This window comes from Hyperolius riggenbachi, chromosome 4 (genome assembly GCF_040937935.1).
Source record: "Hyperolius riggenbachi isolate aHypRig1 chromosome 4, aHypRig1.pri, whole genome shotgun sequence".
Lineage (NCBI taxonomy): Eukaryota > Metazoa > Chordata > Amphibia > Anura > Hyperoliidae > Hyperolius > Hyperolius riggenbachi.
The window spans coordinates 402,549,862-402,569,437 of NC_090649.1; the positions used below are offsets into that span (position 1 = coordinate 402,549,862).

A 19,576-nucleotide genomic window follows, 5' to 3' on the forward strand; every position below is an offset into this window, starting at 1 on the left:
CCCTGGGGCAATTGCCCCCTTTGCCTCTATGGTAGCGCCGGCCCTGTTTATAATTAAATAGTATATGAGGATATGGAAGATGCCATCTTTACTCCTTTTTTTTAATGAGGCTTGCCTGGTTATTGTCACTGACCTGGAATGGGTAGCAGATATTTTGACTCCACTAGCTGCATATTTGTTATAAGCGTATGGCTCGGATACTGCTAAAACTTAAAGATCAGTATGACAACCAGGTGGTAGATATACTGTAAAAAAGAAATTATGATGTCAGGCTTCGTATTCTTACAGTTACGGTATTCCTTTAAAACTCCCTATTATTTATTAGTTTTCTTCTTAATTCTAGATTATCTATTTGACTTAGTGAAATTGACCATTTTTTTGTTCAGTTTTCATTTGACACTAACTTTTTGCATGTTTTTGTTTTTCATAACAGGTTTGGATTCCCCAGCAGTTTACAGTTGTGAAGCCCATAACAGGAAAGGACTGACTGTTTCCAATAATGTGAATGTCAACATTAAAGGTAGGCACATGATAATTGCTGTTTATTCACTTTTGTTCAGGGGCGTAGCAATAGGGGTTGCAGAGGTTGCGACCGATTCTGGGCCCTTGGGCCAGAGGGGCCCCGCAGGGCCCTCCCTCAACTTCAGTATTACCTCTCTATTAGTCCTGTGCTCATAATAATCACCTTCTATAGATACTGAATAGTGGTAATTATTAACAAGCTGTTCCCCATCCCCTTATTGCACCTCTGACACTGTAGTTGCCATTGGCAGATTTTGGTGTGCCGTATCAATTGTTATGTATAGTGGGCATGGGGGGCCCCATGTAAAACTTGCATCGGGGCCCACAGCTCCTTAGCTACGCCACTGCTTTTGTTCACTAAGTATACAGTATCCTGTGCTGAAATTCAAAGTTCCCAGTCATCAGGAAACAGATTCCTTTTACCTTTGTCACATCTGTCAGCGTCTGCGTGTCACATTGCAGCACGTCTAGCATAAAAGACAGCTCTTGTTCTGCCAGCCTGGCAGTTTAGCCGTTTGTGCACAGTCACCTTATTGTTGCTGGCTTAGCTGCTTGAGAGATAGACTTATTACTGCAAGCCTTATTTAGTCTTACAGCCTTATTCAGCCTACTTAGCAGCCGTGGATCTGTGCCTCAGTGGGATGATTTGTTTGAAAAACATGCAGTGGAGAAGCAGCAAGCATGTCTAGTGTTTATGTCATTCGTACAGAGGCAGAATAAATCAAATCACGACACTCTTATTCTTTTGCTTGCAGCAGGTGCACACACTTGTTTCTGCTAAACATGAGCTGATGTTAACAGGGTAACTCATATCTATGCATAGATAAACCTCAGAAAGTAAAGTAAAACAGACTGAAAAACAAAAGAGAATGATTGCTGTTATACTGTAGATTTTATGCAATACACTTTTTCAGGACTTGCTTAAAAAAAGTTATGTACCTCATTACTAAAGCAGACCTCAGGGCAGACGAATAGCACCTTCCTTTTCACTATCAGGTGCTTTATCAGCCTAATCCAGGTTTCATTGTAGCTCCCGACCCTCCACAGGGTCACCTTAGCAGAATCGGCGCTTTAAAAATCTACCTCCTGCGCAGCTCGCATTGCCGTGGCTGCGCAGGATTACAGCCGCGCTCGTGTCCGCCCTCACTCCATGCGCTCTATTATACGTCATGTGGGCGGCTCCACATGACCTTCCACATGACTAACTACACAGTGCCAGCCAGCTGCACCCCCTCAGAAGAGAATACAAGCGCTGAGCTAGTGAGGACTTGCTCGCGCACGGAGTGAGGGCGGACACGAGCGGGGCTGTAATCCTGCGCAGCCACGGCTATGCGAGCTGCGCAGGAGGTAGATTTTTAAAGCGCCGATTCTGCTAAGGCGACCTTGTGGAGGGTCGGGAGCTACAATGAAACCTGGATTAGGCTGATAAAGCACCTGATAGTGAAAAGGAAGGTGCTGTTCGTCTGCCCTGAGGTCTGCTTTAGCAATGAGGTCCATAACTTTTTTTAAGCAATTCCCCTCATAAGTCCTTTAACCTTCCTGGCGGTAACCCCGAACGGAGGTTTTCTCAGGCCCTGCTGGGCCGATTTGCTTAATTTTTTTCTGCTGAACGCAGCTAGTACTTTGCTAGCTGCGTCAGCACACCGATCGCCGCCGGCCCGCGCTCGATCGCCGCTATCCGCTCTGCCGTGCCGCCCTCCCCCCAGACCCCGTGCGCTGCCTGGCCAATCAGTGCCAGGCAGCGCTGAGGGGTGGATCGGGACTCCCAAAGACGTCACGATGGCGACGGGGGAAGCCCTCCAGGAAATCCTGTTCTTTGAACGGGATTTCCTGATCGGAGATCACCGAAGGCAATCGAAGCGGGCGGCTCGCTACATGATTTAAAAAAAAACAAAAAAAACTGCTGCGCTACCTCCTGGCGAAAGACATTAGACCGCCAGGAGGGTTAAAGCGGGATTGCCAGCTATAAAATAAAATTCCATTTACCCACTGCTCTGTGATTATTATGCAGCCTGCAGTCTGACTCTGCATTGCAATCACTCCAATCTAATCAGAAATGTTTTTTCTGTAATAAATCTTATCTCATTCAGCCTGGCTCTATTTTGGTACATTGCCAATGATAAGGAAGCTTGTCATCACCCCTCCCACATTCCTGATCCTCACTGAGGGCAGTTCAGTGAGCTGCTGAAATACGATCTATGCTGTGCTCACATTTGTTTACAAAGCAAACTATGACAGTGCAGTTTCTAGGAGGGAAAAAAAGGAGTAAGGGAGGAAATTACTTCAGGAATAGCTTCAGTCAGAGGGAATAAAAATGGAAAATGCCAGGAACAGTTTTCTCTTTATTTACCATATAATATTCACTGAAATCAAAATGTGGTGCCATTTTTTTCAATATAAGTCGATCGGGAATGGTGGATTTTTCTGATAAATTTTTATGAAACTAGAATAGTTTGTCAATTTCTTCATATATACACCAAAGCAATTTTCTCAGAGTTTTCAATAATTTTTTTTTCATAATTGGGGAAACATTTTATACATGTGTGGTACATTTTTCACATGTTACAATTAATAAGAAAAAATTATTGTAATCCTTGAATTGAAAAATGTTTTAAAAAATTGTATGGTGTGTGCCCACCTTTAGTTTTCTCCAAGTTGATATTTTCGCATTGTCAGTAAAATACTCTTTTAAACCCCAGCAAGCAAGAAAATACACAAACTAATTTTGGTAGTACTTTTTTCTACTACTGTTGGTTCTTTTTCAATTATGCAATGCTAAAAAGTTATTTTAAAAAGAAGATGAAAAAGTATCACCTAGGAGAAAACGTTGGAGAAAAAGTGAATGGCATATGGGCCCAGGTGTGGACCTTGAGCAATAAGCTCCTACTCTGCCTACCTGTCTGCCAGTGCATATAATCAAATACTCATGAGTTTCTAGGTAGCCAATATTCCACAAAGAGAGCACAGACTCCATGCCTGCAGATGAGTGCAATCTCAGCTTCAGTCAGTTTGGGAAACTCATAGCTGATTGCAGTTTGAAATGGAAAGATGCTTATCAATAACATTTAAAGGGAAGCCGAGTTGAGAGACATATGGAGGCTGACATATTTATTTCCTTTTAAACAATGCACATTGCCTGGCTGCCCAGCAGATAATGTGCCTCTAATACTTTCAGTCATTAAACCTGAACAAGCAGCAGATCAGACGTTTCTAAAAAAAAATCTGACAAGATTAACTAAGTAAACTTGTGAAATCAGAGAAAATAGTGGAGTAATTTCATAAATTCTATAATTCACTCTATAATCGTAAAGCATCTTAAACTGATAAATGGCCTAGTTGTGCCTACGAAGCTAAGATAGCTGGTTTCATCTTAGCTGAAACTCTCCTAAGAACACATGGAGGAACGTAAGGCTCCCATTACAATAGCCAAATTCTTGGTAGATGTTAAAGTATTGAAGCCTGGCAAGACCTCTGGTCCAGACAGATTGCCATCTCAATATTATAAGTCTTTTTAGCTCAGTTCTTGCTTCTTGATTTATTTCTGCCTTCAACTCTGTCACTCCCACCACAGTCCCCTCCTCTCAGTTTCTTGAAGTGAATATATCCATTATCCCCAAGCCTGGGAATGAACCTGCTTTGGGAAGATGTACAATTCTCCAATTGGCAATACTTTCAGATACATCACTTTTTAAACTCCCTGAAAGGCACATTTAAATGGTCCAAACCACAGATCGAATTTGAAAACCTGGTGCTAAAGTTCACACAGACATCTTGTGTCTGGGATGTACCAGATCTTGCTTACGGTGTCATGGTCTGGAAGCATTATATTTCAGATGACTGGGAGAAGGACTTATCTGTTAAAATTGACATTGAGCAGTGGCAGAAGATATTCACCTGGAATCTCAATGGATCTCTGAGTGTCAACATGTAGGAATTTGGTTATAAAATCCTAACCAAGTGGTATAGAACTCCTTGGGTTATATACTAAGTATTTCCCTCGATTTCTGAGACATGTTGGTATATAGTGTATTTTCTCTGTTTAGGTGAAGTGCTCCCTGACACATTTTTACTTCATGACTTAACTTAGTCTGTGAAATCCTATAAATCTATTGTTATTTATCTAACTAATGCTGCAAGGCGCTGATTCCTTCACAGTGGAAATCACCTTAGGTCCCTTCTATCAAGACGGGGCTTAGAAAAGTGGGGATGATAGCGGATATTGAGAAATTGGTCTTATTATCTCAGGATAGGATGGTTTAATAGAGTAATACATTCTGACATGGGCAGTGTGGGTGGAGTTTGTGTGAATAGAAAGCTCTAATGGCTACTTAACTAATCAGGTGGTCTAATATGGTCTTGGCCTTACCTATGGCTACCTCTCTCTATTCTATTTCTTTTCTTTCTTTCTCCCCCTCCTCTCTCTCGTTCTTCTCCTCCTGCACAGGGATAGAGCAGGCCTAATTATTCTATGGCTGGTGTAGCTGATGAATATGTTTTATGTTCTACTATATCTGTAGACTCACTATGTTCTAATAGATTTGTTGCTGTTTATGGAATGCAGGAATGTCTATAACCTTGCAAGAGTTTATTTTTGTTACTGTGTCTATCTAACAATAAAAACAGTAGCTGCATGCTTGTTGCATGAACAGGTGCCAGGCAACTGGTATTATTAAATAGGAAATACACATGGCAGCCTCCATATTCCTCTTACCTCAGGTTCCTTTTAAGTTAAAAAAGTCCTATGAAACATTGATATACACTTTCAGCAACTTTTAGCCCGGTTTTACACTTGAGGCGAGCGTTGTGGTGCGATGCTCCTCCCCCTCGCTTCACAACACCAAAAAAATCAATTCATATGACTCTGTGGCAGAGTGAGCAGACAGGGTCACATGCATATTGCTGCCCTCACTCGCCCCTCGCACTCCCGTTGCCCAGTGACGTACTCCCTGCTGGACAGGAAGTAAATCACTGGGATTCCTGGCTTCCTTGTCGTATTTGCGCCGTTCTGCGCAAGCGTACTGCACCAATGCCACCATTGTATTCAAAGTTTCTGCACCACCCGTTGACTTATATGGATTCGGTCGGCGCAGAAATCCAACGGTAGCGCACTGTTGACTTTGTGGCGGATCGGAAGCTTCAAGCACAATGCGACATGAGGAGGTTAGTATACTGGGCGTGTGCAGAAAGGTGAACGCAACGCAAGAACAGGTGTCTAAATGTAAATGGTGTCTTAAATGCCTAGTTCAAGCAGATCTTTAATGTATGGAATGCATCATAATTTGCAGTGCACAAAGCTTGGTGCATGGCACATCAAAAACCATTTTTGCTTTATTCATTATTATTACCTGGATTACTGGGTTTAAAAGGCCAATCTCCTTATACAATATGGTTTCTTGACAAATATTCAACTAAGGAGAACATTTTGTGAAACTAAAGATTAGATACAGAGGTCACTGAGTGGTTTGGTTCCTCTTAGTGGTTTGGTTCCTCTTAATGTCAAAAGGCAAAGCTTTACTCACCTAATTTAAGAATAAATGTTGGCATAATCGATGCTGAAGGAGAACAGTGCACATTGCTTCTTATGTTCTCATCTGACCATTGACACAGATCCTCTTATTAGTTTTCTTTCTAGATACTTTCAGTGTTAACTTATATTTTTCAGATAATCCTTCTCCACCAGTTGGTGTCAATTCTTCAAAACGATCTGCAAACAGCATCTCTGTTTCCTGGCAGCCGGGTTTTGATGGATATTCTCCCATCAGGCTCTGCAAAATACAGGTATGTTCTTGCGATTTAAAAACAACTATAACTACCTGGAAATATATTTCTAAAGTAAATTTTTTTAAAGTAAAACAATTATGGAGAGTATCAACCTGTGTTTAGAAGCAATACCTGATTTACTAAATCATTTCCAGACATTTCTGATGCAGGGTGGTGTGGCTACATCTTTTTTAAAAGCAAACTTGAAGTGGAAATAAACTTAGGAGATGATTTATTGTATGTGTTTTACTAAAGGTAAATGAAACATAGAACTGAGCCATTTATATATATATATATATTCAGTTAAAGTGCTTAATTTTAAGATTTAATTCTAAACAGCAGCCATGACAAATCTGCCTTGCTGAACAAAAAAACAAACAGAAGTAATGACCCTTTGAATTTCCCAGCACTAAAACCTTATTGGAAGTCGTCTCTCACTCAGATTTAGTTGTTTGAGGTCTGACAAGCTCATTTACATAGAAAAAAAATTATAGTTTTGTTGCACTGTATAATTACGCAACATGCAGGAATCAGGAAGTAGAGTGGGCGACCAGATGCTGAGGAGCATGGACGCATTGGGATAAGGTGAGATTCACTGACAAGCCACAGGGCTGTGCCCTACTCTGCAGGGGGACACAGGATAATGTTATTCACATAATTTGCAAATTGATCCCTCCAACACCCCCGGCTTTGATTAATATTCTCCCATTTGCCTCTGCAAGGTAGGCACATTTCCTTATAATATTTAATATACAATTTAAAATAAATTTGACTACACAGTAGGTTGAGTCCTATTCTTCTGTGCTACAGTTTGTATTTTACTGGGGGATGGAGGCGCCCAAACATAGGTAATGTAATGAAACAAAAAATAATAATAAGTTGGAGGGAGGTGTCATTACCACTCCAGATGGAAGAACTCAAACCACAGGGTAAATGTAAAAAACGCGTTTCACAGGTCTCAGCCCGCTTCTTCAGGTCAATACAAGTGCCTTTAAAATATGGTCACAAGCATGGACACCATTTGGCTCCTGGTCTCAAACAGGTGACCGTGGTATCCCCACAGTGACCACCTTTTCTAACAGTTTGTATTTGCTATGCATAAAGGTTTGTCAATTGTTATGTTGGCATTTTGCAAATAAGAGAGAATAGTCCACACAATTTTTTGTTCATGGTAAGGAAACCATACAGTCAAAAATAATTATCATTATTTGCTCCATCCTCCCTATTGGCAGAAGCACACTCTGAATATACTGCAGTTATTAAAATTGTAAAGTTTTCCAATTGTTTTGGGCCCTGAAATAAGCAGAGTGTCACTGGAATTGCAGAGGTTCTCAGTAGGCATGTATAATGATGTCACATCTATTAAAAGATTACAGTTACCAACAGTATGTTTTCAGTTCATGTATATGTACCTCAATTGACGTTAGCCAGAATCCACTGTACTTGTCAAGAATCAGGCTGCTTAAAGGTTAACCTAAGCAGTCCTTGAGAAAGAAAAGTTTCACAATGAGGGCATATCGGGTAATAAAATAATGCTGAAGGGAAGTAGAAATAATCAGTCAACAACTCATATATCTCCTCTGGTGCTTCAAGAAGTTGGTGTACAAAGGTTACATCAAGCAGCTAGCCTGCCCACGGCTTCACTGTTCCTGTGAATGAGTGTGTACTGTGTGTCTCTGGTGATCAGTGATGCTAAAGAGTGATTTGTGGACATAACTTAAATTTTAATTATAAACCGCAGGCCTTATTAGTACAGTGTTCTTATGAAGTAGACAAGGAATGAAAGTGGGAGAAATACTAAAACAATTAATTCAGTTTTGCACAACAAATATTCACAGAAATGACTAATAAAAAGTTTTGAACGTTTGTCTTGAGGCTGTTGTGTGTTGCACTGTGTACTGATAGCTGACATCTTGTTAGGGCTATTCATGCTTCTTTGGATACAAATGTCGCTTGGCAATATGCAACATAAAGACTCATAAAACAGATAATAAAAAATTAATAAAAGTGAATCTGTGAAGACAAATATACGGGAGCAGACTTTTTTATTTTCTTTCCCTATCATTTGGAAGTCATGTCATCACTACTAGACAATTCACTGAGAGAGAAGGAGCAGGATAACTAATATTACAGAGTATTTAGTCATGTTACTCCCTCATACATACAGTTAAACCTCCAGGAGATTTGGGGGCAGAGTAAAGTTGAAACGCCTCACCCTGCTCCTTCAAAAGTCCCAGCGCGGCGCTAATTACTATTCCCCCTCCAGGTCGCTGTGGATAGTGGGGAAAGATACAATTTGGTTTCCAGTTATTGCTGGCTGCTGAATGACAGTGTTTTTATAGTAATTTGTGCTCCCTCTTTAAATGGCACTTAAATTACTCACTGAGCGCCGATGTAACCGTAATTCTTATTATGGCCTACTAGCTGACGGCCCGGCGTTGCCCAGGTATGCATTGAAATGAAACAAATCTTATTGGCTGTGGCTCCACCCCTTTTCTGAATTTGAACCTCAGTCACCCAATGACCAACTGTACCAGGTTTGAGGCTTGTGCCATTAACATTGCAAGAATGGCAGCAATTAAATATTCCCCTTGAAAAGCAATAGGTGAATTTTGATTGGCTTTTGTAGGCTCCACCCACTTTTCTGAATATTAATCCCAGTCACCCAGTGACCAACTATGCAAAGCTTGAGAACCCAACCATAAACAGTGTAAGAATGGCTGCAGTTTACATTTTCAAGTAAAAATTTGTATTTGTCTCTGCCCATTTTTTGGTTATGGGGATAAAAAGTATCCTATATATTATTCCAGGTAATTTACTATGTGTGTGCCAAATTTCATTCAAATCCTTCAGCCATTGTTGCATGATGAATAACAAACATCCAAACATCCAAACTTTCACATTTATAATATTAGTAAGATGGCTGCGCTCAAATTTCTTGCCCTGTTTTTACAGCACCCCCCTCAGAGGGGCTCACAATGTAAACCCTACCATGGTCACATGACCCTATTCTAGGCTAAGGACAGTCTTTTGGGTGGAAACCAATAATTTATCTGTGTGTTTTTGGGGTGTAGGCGTAAACTGGAGTCCTCGGAGGAAACCCATACAACCATGGGGAGACTATACAAATGCGAATAGTGTCTAGGGAGCCAGCTTTAAACTGAGGACCCAAGTGCTGCAAGGCGAGAGGAATATCCACTATCCAATCTTTTTGTAATTTAATGCTATTAGCAATTATCTTTGTCGTCAGCCCGCTAAAATTCCTCCAGTTAATGTGTCACTTGTAAATCTATGATTATTGATAAAGATAACAAATTGTATCTGTAGCACTAATCCTAAATAGATCTTTCCTGGAAAAAATATTCTTATTTTGGGTTTGAGGGTTGAAAATTTTAGTCTGAAATTGGACGTCATGTTTAACATCACCCTGTGATGTCGGGAACCTGCCATAGTGTGAACCCAGTCTAATTATGTATTTTTTTAAAAGAGAGCTGCTGTGACAGTCCAACTGCACAAGAAAAAGCACTGGTTTGTTAACCCTTGCAATGTAAAAAAAAATAAAATGTGAGCACAGTCAAGTTCGACGTAGGATTGGTATCATATGTTCACATGCTTATCTCCTTATGCCACATCAGGTACCCTTTAATTAAAATATGTGCCTTAAGGTCCGTACACACGCCGGACTGGAGGCAACGACGGGTCCGTCGTCACCTCCCGCTGGGTGGGCGTTCCAATGACAGTCCGGCGTGTGTACGCACTGTCGGCGGACTGATACGACTGTTTCTGAGCGATCTGCCGGGCGGATCGTTCAGAAACAGCCGTATCAGTCCACCGACAGTGCGTACACACGCCGGACTGTCGTTGGAACGCCCACCCAGCGGGAGGTGACGACGGACCTGTCGTTGCCGCCAGTCCGGCGTGTGTACGGACCTTTACAGACACATCTTTCACTGTACATTTCCTTTGACCTAAATCAGGGGTGCCCACACTTTTTCGGCTCGCGAGCTACTTTTAAATTCGCCGAGGCCGCAGATCTACCGATGTTTCAAAGGCAACCGCCCCCCCCCCCCCGGAGCCCCCCTGCAAAGGTAGTTAGGTATAGGTGCCTTAAGTATAGGTTAGCTTCAGTGTAGGTTAGCTGGATCCCTTCGTGTAGGTTAGCTGGGTGCCCTTAGTGTAGGTTAGTTGGGTGCCCTTAGTGTAGGTTAGCTGGGTGCCCTTAGTGTAGGTTAGCTGGGTGCCCTTAGTGTAGGTTAGCTGGGTGCCCTTAGTGTAGGTTAGCTGGGTACCCTTAGTGTAGGTTAGCTGGGTGCCCTTAGTGTAGGTTAGCTGGGTGCCCTTAGTGTAGGTTAGCTGGGTGCCCTTAGTGTAGGTTAGCTGGGTGCCCTTAGTGTAGGTTAGCTGGGTGCCCTTAGTGTAGGTTAGCTGGGTCCCTTAGTGCAGCCTTAGTGTAGGTTAGCTGAGTGCCTCAGTGTAGGTTAGGTGGGTCCCTTAGTGCAGCCTTAGTGTAGGTTAGCTGGGTCCCTTAGTGCAGCCGTAGTGTAGGTTAGCTGGGTCCCTTAGTGCAGCCTTGGTGCAGGTTAGCTGGGTGCCCTTAGTGTAGGTTAGCTGGGTGCCCTTAGTGTAGGTTAGCTGGGTGCCCTTAGTGTAGGTTAGCTGGGTATAGGAGCCCGGGTGCACGCAACTTACCTCCCTCCAGCTCCAGCGATGGCGTCCTGGCTTCACCCCCTCAGCCGCGGCTGCCTGGAGGGCAGATATGCAGTTCGACGGCTGAGCGTGAGTGGAGGCGGAAGTGTTGTCTCCAGCGCCGCCCCCCAGCCATGACACTGCGTCACCGCCCCTGGGCTCTCAGCCGCGCCTCGCGCCTCTCTCCTCCCCGCGGCCAGCAGCAGAATCTGACAGGACGCGGCCGACTGGCCGCGTTCTTAAAGCTGCTGGCTGCTAAATTCAATGGGACGCGGCCACGAGGCCGCGATCTACCAAACAGGTAGTCACGATCTACCGGTAGATCGCGATCGACCTATTGGCCAGCCCTGACCTAAATAAACAAGATAAAATTGGTGGATAGCTTTCTAGAGCAGTAGAGCAGTTGCAGACCATTTTCCCCACTGTAAGAATATTTGATTGTCCGAGTAATGAGCCCAAGGCCCTTATTCAATTCACTTTTTCTCCCGAGTTTTCTCCTAGGAGATCATTTTTCATCTTCTGTTTAAAATAACTTTTCAGCACTCTGCAATTAAAAAAAGTAGGAGAAAATAAAACCTCTCAAAATTATTTTCTTGCTTGCTGGTGGCTTAAAGAGGAACTCCAGTGAAAATAATGTAATAAAAAAAGTGCTTCATTTTAACAATAATTATGTATAAATTATGTAGTCAGTTTTTGCCCATTGTAAATCTTTTAAATCTCTGATTTACATTCTGACATTTATTACATGGTGACATTTTTACTGTTGGCAGGTGATGTAGCTGCTGTATGCTTTTTATGGCAGTTGGAAACAGCTGTAAACAGCTATTTCCCACAATGCAACAAGGTTCACAGACAGGAAACTGCCAGAAGTACCACGGTCCTCAGAGTTTCTTGTGGGAGGGGTTTTACCACAATATCAGTCATACAGCGCCCCCTGATGGTCTGTTTGTGAAAAAGAATAGATTTCTCATGTAAAAGGGGGTATCAGCTACTGATTGGGATAAAGTTCAATTCTTTAACAGCAATATTGATTATTAATATTGATAAGGTGTAAAAATATCACCAAGAAAAAACATAGTAGAAAAGTCCTCTTCAGCCTTGGAGATCAAGTGATGGCAGCCCCTGAAAATACACCGACAAGCTTGTCAGCCTGATCAGGTCCGCTCTACTGCGTAAGCAACTCGCGCCTGTGCAGTAGAGTGGACCTGATCGGACACCGCTATTTCCGCTGGAGCCTGAGGGGAAGCTTGTACTTTGCCTGCACCGGAGCACGGATTGGTAAATATTGCTGCACGCTGTTCGGGGGCAGCCAGCGCTGAATTCCTGATCCTGGAAAGGATGAGGGAAGCCTTCTTAGGATCGAGATGATCCCTCTCCCGAGGTAAGTACCCCCCAAGGGCACTTTTTTCCTTACAGGTTTACTTTAATACAAAGCCTGCATGCAGCGAGTTAGAATAATGTGATCAGTTACAACGCAGTACTGTGAAAAGGCCCATAGGATTGTATAAGCATTGAGTTGACATGCAGAATTATTCAGCAACACAACTGGGAACTGTTAACTAGGCAAACGTGAATTGAATAAGGGCCTCTGTCAGTTGGCGTGCACCTCCAGAATCATACAGTATTCAGGCTACTGCATATACCGGTACATATCATTATTATTATTTTTATGTTACGTATTTATATAGCGCCAACATATTACGCTGCGCTATACAGAGTATATTGTCTTGTCACTAACTGTCCCTCGGAGGGGGGAAGCCAATTAACTTATTTGTACGTTTTTGGGATGTGTGTGGGAGGTGTGAGGAAACCAGAGTGCCCAGAGGAAACCCACGCAGACACGAGAGAACATACCAGCCCCTTGCAGACGTTGGCCTGGCTGAGATTCAAACCGGGGACCCAGCGCTGCAAGGCGAGTACGCTAACCACTACGCCACCGTGCAGCCTCATGTAGACATTTCCTGTCTCTTATATGACTACTGTTCCACTGCAGACAGCAGGCGAGTAAAGATTAGAAGGAAAAGGGATTTATTTTTTATCAAGTGAAAACTTTCCTTGCCTCCATCAGATGACTTCCTGGCCAGACAGAGCGCATTGTTATAAGATTAGGTACTAAGGTGCTTTCACTCCGAGATAAAACAGTCATTTTTTCTGAGCAAGGTTGTTTAGAGTTTCTGACAGAGGATGAGAGAAAACTGAAATGTTTTGAAATTCGTAACTTTTTTTCTAGGAAATAACCTTTTCTTGAATTGCTTGTGCATAGCACACTGGTGCGTAACAATAACCCCTGCAACCTGTGGCGGACCACTCCTCCCTCCTTATCCACATGCAGCACAGGTAGTGGAGTAATGTTTTCCTGCTCCAGCACTGTGGGTCTCCTCCATGCATCACTGCCACACACTTTCTGCTGCCATTCACTGGATCCCGATTACATGATCAATGTGTAGCGATCGGTGTCAGCACGCAGAGAGAATCTGATTATTGGCGATCTGCAGTATCACCAAGAATACAGATATATACCCGATTATTGATGATCTGCAGAATCACCGATAATACAGATATATTACTAACCTCTGGACACCTATATAGTGTGAATGTTTGGTGCAACAGTAATAACTTTGAGTGAGGACCACCTGAGGAGCAGGTGGTCCTTGGCAGTATGAGAAATACCTCCCTTTGGAAGTGCAGCAGCCTGAGACATCCAAGGGGCGGAGTCTCAGGCTGAATAGCGAGAAGATCCGGTGACTAGTGACCACTGGAAGATGGGCGTCACAAGCAGGTCTGGAGAATAACACAAATGATAATACAGTTCCCTAGTCTTGGGTGCGAGGTCCGTGGTCTCAGCACCCTGGAACTAGTCTGGAATATAACACAAATGATAATACAGTTCCCTAGTTTTGGGTGCGAGGTCCGTAGTCTCAGCACCTTGGAACTAGTCTGGAATATAACACAAATGATAATACAGTTCCCTAAGCTGGGTGTGAGGTCCTTGGTCTGTACACCCTGGAACTAGCTTGAGGTATAACACAGATGATAACACAGTTCCGTAAGCTGGGTGTGAGGTCCTTGGTCTCTACACCCTGGAACTATCTTAGGCATAAACAGAATACAATTCAAATAATCTGGCTAAGTGTGAATTCCCAGGTCCTCCTGGTTCAAACACACTGTAGGATCTGACTAAGGTCTGTATGCTTCCACGTAAGTGTTCGCAATGGCAGACAACCAGCAACTGGCAAGCAAGCTGTATATATAGTTGCAGGACTCTGCCGCCCCGCCCGAGCCACTCAGCCAACCAGGAGTCCAGCAGGAATCAGCTGATCGTCCTGATCAGCTGATCCATCTCCAGCAGGCATAAAGGTCCTGACTTCTGGCGGCCGCGCGCGTAGCTCTCCATCCAGGTGCACTAACAGAGCCAGCCACACCAGACACACACTGCTGCGTGCAAACCGCCGTGTTGGACGCGGAGCCAGCCGCCTTGCTGTCAGTACACGCGGCGGCTTTTCCGCGTTTTCTCACACAATGCAAGTGTGATGCAGAGACCAGCAGCACTGGAGCAGATAAATATTACTATTCTGCATGTGTGTCAGGGCAAGGAATTTGCATGGGGGGGAGGGAAGGGGGGAGGTCAGGTACAGCGGGGAGAAGCTTGGATTCCAGGGGGCGGGGGCCTATGACAGCTCACACTGGGGCCTCATGGGCTGTTGTTATGCACCTGATAGCACACAGCTGTCCCTCCTTCGGAAGCCAATCCACCTGTCCCTCTTGTTGTCTTCTATTTTTCTTCAATATATAAATGTATGCACCTATGAAAAAATAGTTACAAGTTGCTAAGGGTGTGTTTACACTAAGTTCACCGCTAGGTGGACTTCCAGAGCAGTAGGCAGCAGACTAACAGACATGCAGAACTGACCCCGTGCTATGAGACAGCAAGGATCCATATATCTCCACTATGCCCGGGTTTGGCCGTTGGATCTCCGCAAAGCACAAACATGCACATTGTTTTTTTGGACAGCAAATTGGGGCCACAGAATAAAGTGGGTGTGGCGGTTGTCAGTGTATCTGTACTATACAGATATGCTGCCACTCTGTCTGAATGTGAACTGAGCCTAAATGTTAGGTTGCATCTCTGAATTATTGCCTTGCGTATTTCCAAAAGGATCATAGAGGAAGATTATGAGAGTAATTTCAAAAATGAATTGTTAAAGGCTTGCCTGAATGGAGGTCTGATAAGGATGTGAACTGGAGGTGTAGTAGGGGACCACATTTTATACGCCAAACCGTGTTCCTCTTTCTTCTGTCTTAAAGTTGGAAGAATTTATTTGTTCTGTTTTGTATTTCCTGAACTGATTCCATATAGCATTCTTTAAAGAAGAACTTTAACCAAAGATTGAACCTCATCCCAATCAGTAGCTGATACTCCATTTCCTACGAGAAATCTTTTCCTTTTCTCAAATAGATCATCGGGAAGGAAGGGGGGGGGGGGGTGATATTGTGGTGAAACCCCTCCCCTACCACAGTGTGATGTCATGACTATGGTTCTGACAGTTTGTTGTCTGTGAACCTTGTTGCATTGTGTGAAATCACAGCTTTTTCCAATGGCCAAGCAAGCAATATCTCCCTCTGTGAATAGAACTCTCATTAACAAACGATGGGCCTGATGCTATTCCAGGTGATAAGTAGCTTGCAGATGCGAGCTACCTATCACCTTGCCATCCCACGGGGATTACCGGCAAATCCTATTGCCAGTTTCACTTGTGCGATGGCCGATCGTTAGGGAGCATTAATCAGGCGAAAGCCTGAGCGATGCTCCCTATTACTGGGTGATGGGGAGCGAGGCTTACCCTGTGGTGCTGTCCATCAGCACCACGGCCTCGCTCCCCACACATGCGCACAACCCACCGAACATCTGCTGCTGCATCTGGGGGTCTCCTTTAATAAGGAGACCCCCAGAGCTCCCCGCCGGCCGCCACTAGTCTGTACAACCCCCCACGTAGCTGCAAAGATAATTGTAAGCAATTTCCCTCCCGCTGCTTTACACCCACCAGCCGCCGCATCTCGCCGCAAGTCCTCGCTGTGTAATTACAGTGTATGAGTTACTGTAATTACACTCGCTAATAACAGAGTCCCGGCAAAGCATCTTTGAATTAGCCGCCGGGGCTCCCCATTGGTTCACAGGCTGAGCCATTTTTATTGGTCCAGACTGTGAACCAATGGGGAGCCCCGGCGGCTGATTCAAAGATGCTTTGCCGGGACTCTGTTATTAGCGAGTGTAATTACAGTAACTCATACACTGTAATTACACAGCGGGGAGTTGCGGCGAGATGCGGCGGCTGGTGGGTGTAAAACAGCTGGAGGGAAATTGCTTACAATTATCTTTGCAGCTACGTGGGGGGTTGTACAGACTAGTGGCGGCCGGCGGGGACCTCTGGGGGTCTCCTTATTAAAGGAGACCCCCAGATGCAGCGGCGATGACGTGCGTTAGCATGTAAGACCTGCTTTCTGCAGGTCTAAGCTAACGCTCATGTCTGCTGAGAAGCATCGCTTCCCGGAGGCATGCAAAGTGCAATAGGATAGGGTGTAAGGAACTTGCTGGGCGATAATATCGCCCAAGCGAGTTTTTTTAACACCCTGCCTAGGGCTAAATGCAATTGGATCAGGCGACTTTATTGTCGCCTGATTATGGGACTCACCAGAGTTTAACGCTGGCGAGTCTGACAGTTGCATCGGGCCCAATCTGTACAGATCACCTGGCAGGACTAAAAATGTCACCACCAGTGATAAACTTCAGAATGCAAATCAGGGAGAGGAAGGATTTTACAATGGGCAAATACGGACTAAATAATCTATAAATAAATATTATTAAACATTAGCAATTTTATTCATTATGTTATTTTCACTACAGGTCCCCTTTCTGCACCTAGCAAGCAAAAAAACATTCACAATTAGTTGGCCATGTAATTGCATCAGTCAAATTTAAGTCTTGAAGCATTGCAATAGAATTTAAATGTTTGTGATGGTGTGAATGTATTATTATTGTGTATTTATATAGCGCTGACATCTTTTGCAGCGCTATACACAGTATATGGTCAGTCAGTGCCCCATATGCAATTACCTTTTTTACCCAAGTTTTCGCCTAGGAGTTCATTTTTCATCTTCTATTTAAAATAACTTTCCAACATGTTTCAACTGAAAACAAACCGGAAAGTAGGTGAAAAGGTACTATCAAAATTATTTTGAGCATTTTCTAACTTGCTCTTGGCTTCAAAGGCATTTTATTGACAAATGTAAAAATATCACCTAGGAGAAAACTTAGGAGAAAAAGTTAATTGCATACAAGCCAGTCTGTCATTATAGTCTTATGCCCCTATTATAGATTATAGACTAAAGACAATTTTGGGTGGAACCAGTTAAATGTCCAGTATTGTTTTTTTTTTGGGGGGGGGGGGGGGGAGGGCTCCTTGCAGATAGTGTCCTTGCACTTTTTGTTTTTTTCTATCCTTGATCCCGGCATACATAACTGCAATACAACTGGCAGAGTAAAGATCTCACCCAGAATAGAGATGAAACACTAAATGTTCTGAAGCCAAAATAAATGGATACATTCTGATAACTAACACAAGACTAAGGGCCGGTTCACACGGACGTCTGCCGTCGGTATTTTTGGTCGTTTGAACGTCTCGTTTTAACCGCTTGTAATAGGTTTTTATGAGAGCGTTTATGTTAGTATCGTCTGTTAGCAGTTGTGCAAGTTTTTTCAGTGTCGGGGTAGATAGCGTTCTTTCGGACACCTCATGCGACTTCTATTGATGGCTGCGTTTGACAAACGTCAGCGGCAAATGCGTACAATTGCCGTCGTAAGCACACGAATGACGTCCTGGAGGTATGTGGTTGATAGAAAATGGACCAGAAATGATAGGGAAGCTATCAAATGCTTTTGAACGCGGACGCTCTCTCGAACGCTGACAACCGCAGGCAAACAAGACATGACGATTTATGTCATTCGGCATTCAGCGGTTGAACGCTTATAAACGCAGACACAGCACAGACGTCCGTGTGAATCGGCCCTAAACGTTGTAACAGCTCCTTCAATGAGCTATGTAGCTAACCTAACCTTGACTGGTTGGCTGATCTGCCTAGGCTTTTATTTACGTGCTTTTAGATACTGGCTGGCTTGATGATCACTCAAAAGTGCTTCTTACACAGACGGTCATATTTGTACTCATATGGCATCCTTTTTTAGTGATTTCATCTTAGTAAAATGCAATACTCAGTGGAAAAGACAAATGCATCATTGCATTAAAAGATGGTTACTTGTAGTCATGTGACTGCTCATTCTCTAGTTTCCAGGGCCAATAACAAATATGTACAACATAGCGCTGTGCATCTTTGTTGCCCTTCCCACTTACATAGATACAGGTAGTTTGGCTGAAAAAAAAAGTTCAATTAGGAAAATAACATGGCACCCATACATATTCCAACTGATCCAGAGGAAAGGGGAAATCTTTATAATGCTTAGGCCAATTAGCCATAAAGGGATCTGATCAGTGAGAATCCAGAATCTTTAAAACATGGTTTGTAAATCGTGTAGGCTGATGGGGGGGCAGAAAGGGCATTTACCTTTGGGGGGCTGCTCCCTAGCCTCCCGTGTCTATGCTGCCTTCCTAGGGAGATGTAATCACTTTAATGGACTACATCTCCCTGCATGCATTGCAGCAGCTGAGGATACACAATATCACCATGGCCATTTCAAACTGTATCAGATGTATCAGGGGAACCACAATGTGGAGGACAGCATAGACACGAGGGGGATGGGAGAAACCCACACCATTTACAAACATCCCTTAGGTGCTTGTTCACTTTGATTTCCACTGATTTAAAAGGGAAAAAAATCCTTCCCATCCCCAGATTGTAGTCAGATGATAGGCTGAGGAAGTTGTTTAGAGAAGTGATGACATTCAGGGGTGGGCACCCACAGCAGAGAAGAAACTCATACAGCAACTTCACTTTCAAAATTTCAGGATATAATGAAAACAGTTTACAATATTAATAGGCTGCTGGATTTCAGCCTGGCCACGTATAATGAAATATCCTGTTCCTGTTGGTGGAGATACATTTTCACCATGCTTCCAGTACTCTGTTCTGTTTTCTTATAGATAATGCCGCAGCACATAGTGTGCACATAATGGAATAGACACAGATTACCAATTTATCATTGAATGGCACTGCTTGTGCAATCTGAAATGCTGCTAATATATTACACAAAAGGGAATTAGGCCTTGTTCCCACTACACATCATACAACAGACAGGAAATCTGCAAACTTTTACCTATGGACTTGCGGTGAGATTTTTGGTTCGCTTGTAAAGTCCCATTATATTTTACTGAATGGGACACAAACACAGTTGGAACAATGGCTTCAACTTACTAAGCACTACCGCATTCGGTAAAGCATAAAACAGCTGATTTAAAGAGAATCTGTACTCTAAAATTCTTACAACAAAAAGCATACCATTTTATTCATTATGTTCTCCTGGGCCCCTCTGTGCTGTTTCTGCCACTTTCTGCTGCAAACCTGGCTTGTAATTGCCAGTTTTAGGCAGTGTTTACAA

The 19,576-nt window shown here is 43.4% G+C and overlaps 1 protein-coding gene across 2 annotated transcripts in view; it reads left to right on the top strand.

Annotated features, from left to right (window-relative positions):
- Positions 1 to 19,576, top strand: part of MERTK (MER proto-oncogene, tyrosine kinase) — a 172,216-nt gene that overhangs the window by 48,473 nt on the left and 104,167 nt on the right. For both annotated transcript variants that reach the window (XM_068232287.1, XM_068232288.1), the window contains exons 7-8: positions 434 to 520; positions 6,185 to 6,300. In XM_068232287.1, coding sequence (XP_068088388.1) covers positions 434 to 520; positions 6,185 to 6,300 — 203 coding nt within the window. The remainder of the gene's footprint in view (positions 1 to 433; positions 521 to 6,184; positions 6,301 to 19,576) is intronic.